The 9,486-nt window shown below is 37.8% G+C and overlaps 1 protein-coding gene across 1 annotated transcript; it reads left to right on the forward strand.

The window, feature by feature from the left end:
* The first annotated feature begins 2,679 nt into the window (after positions 1 to 2,679).
* LOC133713037 (uncharacterized) lies at positions 2,680 to 5,835 on the forward strand. Its single transcript, XM_062139163.1, has 3 exons — positions 2,680 to 3,261; positions 4,360 to 4,604; positions 4,962 to 5,835. Exons 2-3 carry the CDS (start codon positions 4,362 to 4,364, stop codon positions 5,628 to 5,630), a joined length of 912 nt encoding a protein of 303 aa, XP_061995147.1. The 5' UTR covers positions 2,680 to 3,261; positions 4,360 to 4,361; the 3' UTR covers positions 5,631 to 5,835.
* Positions 5,836 to 9,486: the final 3,651 nt, after the last annotated feature.

Below are 9,486 nucleotides of genomic sequence, written 5' to 3' on the forward strand. Positions count from 1 at the left end.
AGCTTGCCTCTGTGATTGCGAGTCTGTCTCCATCTCCTCGCGCCTCTCGCTTTCGTCCTCGAGGCACGAGCACGACTACCTGTCCCGGATCTCCTCGTCGTCCTCAACATCTCCTCCGTCTTCTCCTTCTCAAGCCTCAAAGCCAAAGGAAGATCAAGGCCGCTGAATCCATCGTTGATCAGAATAAACTCGTCCCCGGCCATGACCTGGCAGTGACAGCGTTTGCCGGCTGTGGAGAAGGCGGCGGAGGAGCGAGTTCAATCTCCAGGAGGCGCTGACGTTGTCGTTTTCGTCAATTTCCGGGAGGACCCATTCCTTCTTGCTCCACGGCGATGGCGGTAGAGCCAGTAGCGACGGGGATGGAGGCTAGCCGGGGGGGGAGAGAGAGAGAGAGAGAGAGAGAGAGAGAGAGAGAGAGAGAGAGAGAGAGAGAGAGAGAGAGAGAGAGAGAGAGAGTATGAGAGGAGAGAGAGTCCGGATGAGTTTCAATTTGATTAATGAGGGTAAAATTGTCAGTAGATGTTAGACTGGGTAAATGAGGTTAAAAAACTCTTAGTGGAGTAAGTGAGCAATTTTTCTGCTGAAATTGGGTAAGTGGTCACGGCCCCTAATTTTAACGTAAAAGTTGTATAATTAAACTTTTTACTTAACCCACTTTCTTACACTTGATCACAACTTGAGTTAACCCCAACAGCTTCAGTACTTCAATTGCTTATATATATGCACTATGTGGAAATCTAATTGAAGGCAACATGGTAGTGATTAATGACTAGCTAGCAGCATGTTCTTTATTGCTTTTTTGTTTCTACAAGATAGAGATCGCGATGAAGCAAGATGCTCGATAAAATGCATGCATAATGATGTCTGATCGAAAATAAAGACATGTAATGGAGAAATTTTCCGAATCCATCACTTAATAGAATCGTTTCTGGGGGGAAAGTTCCTAGAACATAGCTGAGGTAGGTACTTGAGCGATATTCATTCGTGTGGAAGTGCATGAATTATGAGTTGGTGTGCAATAATGGGGGGTTCAGAAAATGCAGAAGATGATGACCAAAGCCCATGTTACCTTAGGATATTTAGAAGCCAATAAACAAGTACGAGACAAGAAGACACATCCACATCCACATCCACATCCACATAATATGTGAATCTGATTTATGTCATAGAGCTAGAGATAGATAGATATGTATAATGAGTTATAATATAGTGATCCTGATCGAGAGGATTCTCAGGGCCTGGGGCATGTGGTTGTGATATCCCCAGATCAGAAATTATAGCTGAAGCTGCCTTTAAATTTGGATTTTCAATTGTGATTAATTAATTGCTTATTGCTTTGGCATGGGACAGCTACATTTTGGCCCCTTCAGCTTTTTGCTGAAAGTGATTTCTGCCTAAGTTTCCCTTTCCTCTCATCTCTAATCTCTAATCTCTAATCTCAACCACTATTGGTTTCTGTTTAATAAATTATTTTTTTACCACTCTCAATTCAAACATTGATTTCTTTGTTCCCCATGCTATCTATTCTTACCTTTTAAAGAATGAACGAGACTTGATGGTTGATTATTTTTCATTATTGTGACAATTGTGCATGAAATAGTGCTCAACTTACTTCCTGGATTTGGTTAAGTCCATAAGTTAGATTCTTTTCTCTATCATTTCCTGTGTAGATACTAGATAGAGACCTCAAAAAATGAATTTGGAGCTATATGGCTGGGTTGCTAGTTTAATCAAGCTTATGGTTAAAAAATGAATTTAGAGCTGTATGGGTTGCTAGTGTAATCAAGTTTATGGTCCCATATTCACTGCATAATTCAGATCCAACCTTAATCCAACATGATCATGACTCTCCTAAACATGCATAATTTATAAACCTAATAATTATGGAACCCCCGGCCGCACTCATAAACTTTGTACTAGAAGAAAATCTTAATTGCAACCCTGGACTAGATATGGTTGCTTACAGTACGGAGATTTTTGTATTATCAAATATAGGGTTGAATTTCTAAAAGATTTTATTTTAAGATTGGTTCTGGGCAAGAGGCACCAGCTAGCTTTCCATGTATTTTCATGCAAATCTTGATGATGTTCTGTAAGACTTTGTCTGGAATATCTTGTTCACAATCACTGGCCTACCTTTGGCCATGGATTGTCATCAAGTCTGGTTTTATTATATACATGGCTCTGTGGCCCCCATCAATATTTGATCTTCCCCCCATGTTATGGTCCATCACCAACATACAAGTACAATTCTGCAAAATACTGTTTTGAATATAGTATCCAACGTCGGAGACTTTCCCACACACTCACAATCGGAGGTGGATTCCGGGCGATGAGCCTAGGCAACTGTCTCTAGTGGAACTTTTCCCAAGTCATGTCATGAAACAACTTCACATTTTATGTTTTTGTAAAGTTATGCGTCCAACGAATAAACGGGAGATATTATTAATAACCATTATGTGCCTCTTAGTCTTACTTCAATATGGATCCACTACATAAAATCATTAAATTTCAAGTTCGGCCTAATTTTAACATGATGTGAAAGCGGATTACCGTTTACCAATCAATTTTGGGTTAGATGAATGCTGAAACAATCTTCTGTGTATAAAATAATAGTGCCATACTATGAATGAAGTATATTTAAACTCTCTCTCTCTCTCTCTCTCTCTCTCTCTCTCTCTCTCTAAGTGATATATATGAATAATATTGAACACACCAAGACATTGGTATACTCTACTTTTTTTCCATGCCTGCTAACTTCACAGCCTGGCAAGCCTGAGTTATTAACATGACCATGAACATGATTTTGATTTTTTTAAGTTAATGAGGGTTTGGTTGTTGCTTTGTTTCCTAATTAAAGTAGTACTGAGGAGGCTTAGCCTGGAATGGATTAATTGGCCTCTTTCAAGAGATTTGCTGGTGTAGAGGTGTCCAGGAATCTTCTGTATCCCAATTCACCACGTACTGCACTCCAGACTCCAGAGCTTTGCTAGCTGCACTCCTTTCGATTTCTCCGTCGAATCCACGCGTAAAGGAAGAATGACTAGTACTCATGTTGGCTAGTACTGCTCATCATCATCATCGTTGTCGTCATCATCATCATCATAAGAGAATATCTGCAGTTTGGATATTGAGTTTTAGTTTCTCAGTGGTTATTATTGCTTATGGATGATAGAAGTATAATTGGCATGAAGTTGAACAAGGAAAGGTCTCAATGAGCCTCATAGCAGAGAGTCACTACCTGACCTCTTTCTATTTCAGGTAAGAACTACAACAGAAGTTTTAAGTTTGGTGCTATGTTCTTGCTTTCTTTTTGTTCTTTTAGCCATTTCTGGTACTTCTTATCTTCTGGGAAGTGATGATTCTAATTCGGGCCAATCATGATGGTGTGAAGTTGCAGCTGATCTATTTGTTTGTTTGTATTTATGGACATACAATATCCCATAGCATTAATAGGGTGAGAAGCTTTTTCTATTTATTTGGATAATCAACAGTGCAAAAGCTCTTATAGGCTGTACTAGTTATTGTTCATGTATTCTGAACTGCATATATTAGACACAAATTTTATTTCTTTCTGGGTTTCAGAGTTCACCTATATATATTTTCATGCATGTATCTAATTGATTTCACTTAAGTTGCAACTTGTGAGCATGATCAATCGGTCTGTTTTTCTGAATTCTTCGGTCTGTTTTTCTGAATTCATCATTTAGATTTAGCTTTGAGGATTGTTAAAAGCAGAAATGTACCAAGAAAAACTAGACCAGCCACTCACATTCCATATTTGGTCTCACTATTGCCCACATACCATTTTCTTTGTCTTCTAACTTTGTTATCCGGTTACACTTTCAGAGCTCCGGATTCAATTCTGAGCCGTTTCTTCTCTCCTTTGATATCCTTCATTCCAAACCTTGATTATGCCTGTTTTGACATATTCTTTTCATGTGGGGAAACTAGTCCCATTCTAAATATGCTACCTGCAATTGTACACCAAATAGGGAACCAGCAGTGTCATGGAGCACAAATGTGGTATATGAATCCAAGTGTCAGTGAATCAAAGACTGTTCTCTTGCAATTGGGGTTGAAGATAATTCAATTGTTCCTAGATGTAGTAGGACTGGTAGACTTGGGTCCAACTTGACTGTGTCTCCACAATCAATTAGTGGTTTTATATAGCACAACCACTCCACTAAATAATAGTTCTTTCTATTTCCTCTTTGATTTCTTACATGATATTATTGACATGTACCTGATTTAATCATTGTAGAGCAACAAAATTTTGTGTGTTTTTTAGATTGTCAAAAATATATATGTTTCTCCTGTAGTTATCAACAGTTTTTGACTGGCGTATTACTCCTTCAGGCATGGGAACCAAAATTGAATACTCCATCAATATATTAGGAGGAGCCTCACAAGGTAGCAACAGCTTAGCTGTTCATAGAGTGGATGACTGGGACTATTTTCAGAAAAGTGGGCTGAAGGAAAAGTATCAAAAGACTAGATTCGAGGACAATCTTCGCAACTCAATGGACAGAATGCTTGATAAGCATAACATGGATACCATCAGAAAGACAATGCAGATGCATGAAGACACCTTTAGGCACCAGGTATGATAAAACTCTCGATCTAATGCTTGTTTACTCCACTCTTATGTAAATAATGTCTACCTAGCTAGCTTTGGAAGTAGTTTGCAGATTTAAGTGTTATTTCTTTATTGAAAATACCTCATCAACTTCTCAACAAACCGTTTTGATCAAGTGATCACGGTTGGAGACTTTAAGAGAAACTTACAATTTCCTTCTGGATAACCAAATCTGTCATATTACTCCAACACACAGTTCATATATACACCGTTTTGCTAATTTAGATACCAAGTCTTGTTGCTTATCGAATCAGATTGCTGTTGTATTTGATGAATTTCCGTAGTTTCAAAGTGATGACAGAAATGAAACCAAATATTGCAGATATGTGAGCTCCACCGGCTGTACAGTGTACAAAAGATGCTAATGGATGAACTGAACCAAGAGATAAAACAAAACAAAATTTGGGGTCCCATGACTAGTAGTGCAGATCACATTCACATTCACCAGTCTCAGTTGTTTAACCAGCAGCATTTGACAGCTCAAACTGCATCTTCCGGATATAATTTCCATGTTCATAGGTTGAGAGATGATCCAAACTCTAGAGAGCGCAGTGGAAGTTGCTCAGGAGAGTATACCATGAGAATTTCAAGAGGTTTTGATCTCGAAAGGCCAGCTGCCGAGGAAGACATCTCGACAGGAGTTAGTACTATTGATCAAGACCAGACAGGGCCAAGTTCTAGCATGGCATTGATCAAAAGTAACAATATGAGGAGCATGGATGTCTATGACGAAGATAGTGAGGAAGTGGAGCTTACATTAAGCATTGGAAGCAGCAAGAGCAAGAAAAGATCCAAACCTCACCTGCGGCCTCATTTAGGGTGTTCGGAGCTGGTGATCAATAAAGAAAAGGTACTCGACTCACCTGCCTCGTTCAAATCAGATAGAGGAGATTGCAGTGATCCCACAACTCCCATGAGCAGCTCCAGTGCAACAGTTGACCAGGAAAGAAAGCAGCCACATTGGCTTTTCCATGGTTTAAAGCTCAAATAGGACTAATACTTCAAATTGCGTGCATGTTTGGAAAAATCTACGCGTTGTTCATTATTGAAATTCTAATTAAGTTGTCAATTTAATAAATGAACAATTGATTAGACACTGTTTTGAGGCATTACATTGGTGCATGTAAATACGACATTTCCAAACCTTGGTTTGCTGGATGAGCAATGTTGGTGGATCATTATCTGTCACTTACACACTAGAACTCTAGAAGTTAGGCATTGACTAAATTTTTTATTCTCTTTTTGGCTCGATATTGAAGAAGAAACAACAATTCTTAAATTTTCTGAAGTAATATAAAAAGATGACCGATGATCATGACTAACTCAAAACAAGAACTTTTGCAAGTTATTGTAATTCTTTACAAATTCCAAAACGGATCGATACGTCATATAGAAGCCAAGAAGAAAAGTAGAAATGCTAATACAGCTAATGTCACTTCCAATCTCAATCGTGGAATCATATTCATTTGAGTTTGCCTCGAGGCATTCGTCAGTACTGCTTGCTAATGCAGATAATATCTATGAAAAACATCAACACGTTTTTTTTGTTGTTCCTCTCCTTCTTCACAACCACAGAAGAAGATAAACAAAAATAAGAGCATTATACCCTCTGGAGTTCAGAGTTTCATGTCTCAGATCACTTTCAAACTTGTCTTGTATCTGCTTATTGGCCCCCCATACAATATGCTGTTAATGTGGTGCAAATATAGGAGCATCATCACTTCCTGTTTATGTTGGACCATTCAATAATATTAGTACTTGTGTCCGTCTGTCATCAATAATTGAACATGCAGCACAGACTATATTTTGTTTCTTCTTGATCTATCAGAATAAGATGAGCATATTGCTGGGTGCAAACAGTACGCACCCGATAGTTGTCGGTTCGAGTTGCAGAAAGTGTCTCTCTGAAAACAGGTATGAGGTTCTGCACTCGCGCGATCGGCTGCCCCTTTATCTATTAGTATTTGTAATTGATTGTTTGTACAGAGATTGTCTGTTGCTTATATGCTGCAAATTTTTGTTGAATGAGCTACAGCCCCAGTAGTAACAATTTATCGTGGTAATAAAGCAAGAGATAGTGCGTTGAAGGATGAATCATGTGTTTTCTAAACCAGTCTGCAGTCTGCAGATATCACTTAAGTCTGTGTTTAAACCAATCTCAATTTCTAATTAGCCAGGTTAATGTCAGAACAATTTGTGGGCTATAATAAGAGAGCTCACGTTTTAAAGGCACAGTGTAGCAAGACTTCCCTCAACATACTAGTTGCCTATTTGCCACCACTACTATAAAAATATAAGAATGCCAATAGAATGCAATGAAGCCTAACACTATCCTGTTGTTGGCCTACATTTTACACTCACTAAAACAACCACAACACTCAGAAGAAAGCATAACTCAAGGTTGCTAGAAATTAATTATGCATTGTGTGAGTTTCTAATGTAAGGATTAAAACAGTATGGAAGTGGTGAGAGTTAATTTGAATGCAATTTCGGGTCATCCAAAATTTTCTTCAAATGATATGGTATTTATCCAATCGTAAATTTTGATTTTAGTCAACTTACTTCAGCAAATATGTCTGTAATATAATGCCTCTTGAAATGTGATGAAAAGTCTTGTTCTCTGGGCAAATAATCTGTAGAAAGTAATTTGTCCAGAGGTGCAAGGGGGCGCCTTATATAGATTTAAGATTAGTACAAATTAAACTCTTCATTTTATTCACACGCTAAACATGTTCCAAATTAGAACTATAAAAAATAAAGTAAAAGCACCTCCAACAGAGTAGTTAAAACAAAGTTAAATATAACTTTTTGTAAGATGGGTAGCTATATTTAACAATGAATTTTGAATAGTTGTATTTCTATCTCCTTTTTTTTTTTTTTTTGCCCTTTATCCTTATGGTAATTTTTTTTTTGAAAGGGGGCTGGTGCAGCTGCCCTCAAGCCTTGATTAATGAAACTGCAGAATACAAGGGGGGAGGGGACATAGAGTCTGAACCCCACATTACAATAAGCATCAAGAGAGCATCCCGAAATAATATCAGGAGTCTCCACAAAATCTATGTATTCTAACATGCACCAATTAGCAAAGAGTGTTCAACTGGTTACTCTATTTGCTTTGACAAAGCGGTGATATAATGGAAAGATAACTCTATAACGAAGAAGCATCATTACAAATATTTAAACATAACTAGTATTGCTGGAAAAAAATTGAAATAACTAGTATTGCTGGAAAAAAATTGTCAAACATATAACTATATGTTGCTCTAGTTTTAATGTGCCTAGGCCAAATGGGGTTATTTACCGTAGTAATTTTTTTTTTTCAATGGAAAATTTGCCCTTCTTTGTATTCAAGATTAAAATTTGTCTGGTTTCACAAATAAAACTCTACATGTATATACACTCAACACAAGGTAAAAGTAAAATGAGTGCTTGTTATTGTACGTGTCAAGCTACAAGCTGAAAATTGGATCAAAAAACAACATGGGAAACCCCCCAGTAAGATAAGTAACTGTATTTCCCTTTCTGCACAAATGAAGCTCGATTTTTCCAACTTCTGAATATATCCATTTCTCGTAACTTCGAGCAACTAAAGCTCATGTCAGTCACTCCAGTTATCCTTATCCTTAACAGGTCCTTCATCCTCATCGGAAATCAATCTGGATGGTGAGTTGGTGACCATACTAGAATTTGTCTGTCATTGCCACCTGTGTATAGTTCCTGATCTTGCAAACTAAACAAACAACAGTTCACATGTTCATAGTGACCACAAAATGATAGGGTCATTCTACCTGACCACATATCGAATGCTTTCACAGCTGTCATGCATGGAACAAAAGTAAGTGGTGAATTCGGGCTTGTGGCCAACTGTATGGGCTTGCTTGTCTGCAGGCGCACAGTTTCAAAGTTCACCAAAGTATTGCAGCCAGATTCGACATCCCACAATCTTAGCCTTGAATCAGAACCTGCACTTAGTAGATACATGCCATCATCAGTAACTTTTGAAAGTACTAGAATGGCCTAGAGGGGGGGTTTCAATAGGCAAGTCACTCCTAAAAGCTCTCAATTTTCTGAACGTTGCTGAGGGATTGAAAAAGGCTTGCTATCCCTAACCAATGAGAATATAACAAATGAAATTAACGTGTGCACAAAGAACAAGAACAGAGAACAAAAACACAAAGATTGTTTATGCAGTAAAACCCTCAACGTGAGGTAAACAACTGCGGGGCCTTAACTCTTGAAGGCCAAGTACTCAAGCACACACTATAAGATCATAAACAAATTACAAGGTATACTTACAACCTCTCGGATAACTCTGGACTCGGTTACCTCTAGCTAAACTCTTCTTTAGCCCGGTTGAACTACCTCACACCAATTTGTCTACAGCTTCTAGATGTGCTTCACTCGTCTTGAATACTTCAATCTTTAATTCTCGAACATGCTTGATTCCCAACTGAACTCGTAGGACATTCGAACATGTAGAATGATATGAATGATTTATGAGTGCATTCTTGACTCGTAGGTTCACTTTGACATGGAACAAATGAACCAACAAAACAATTAGGGTGTGATTAATTAAGTCTATTAAAAGCAAATTGATACCTAATAGGAATCAAATATCCTGAAAAGATAACAAGACACAATAAAGATTTTATCTTAAATAATATATATATATATATACATATATATATATATATATATATATATATATATATATATATACAGATCCTATCCAGAGCGAGGCCTCGCTTTGAAATTTCAGAGCGAGGTTAGGGTTTAGGGTCACTTTTCGGTCGTATATCCACATCTCAACCGTTCAGTTTCTAGGTACTAATGTATAGATCATCTCT

Source organism: Rosa rugosa, chromosome 5, assembly GCF_958449725.1.
Source record: "Rosa rugosa chromosome 5, drRosRugo1.1, whole genome shotgun sequence".
NCBI classification, from domain to species: domain Eukaryota; kingdom Viridiplantae; phylum Streptophyta; class Magnoliopsida; order Rosales; family Rosaceae; genus Rosa; species Rosa rugosa.

What these genes read in the sequence shown, in the direction of transcription:
- LOC133713037 (XM_062139163.1), top strand. Translation starts at nt 4,362, where the DNA reads ATGGGAACCAAAATTGAATACTCCATCAATATATTAGGAGGAGCCTCA. An exon ending in AAGACACCTTTAGGCACCAG is followed by an intron (nt 4,605 to 4,961) that starts GTATGATAAAAC and finishes CAAATATTGCAG; the next exon opens with ATATGTGAGCTCCACCGGCT.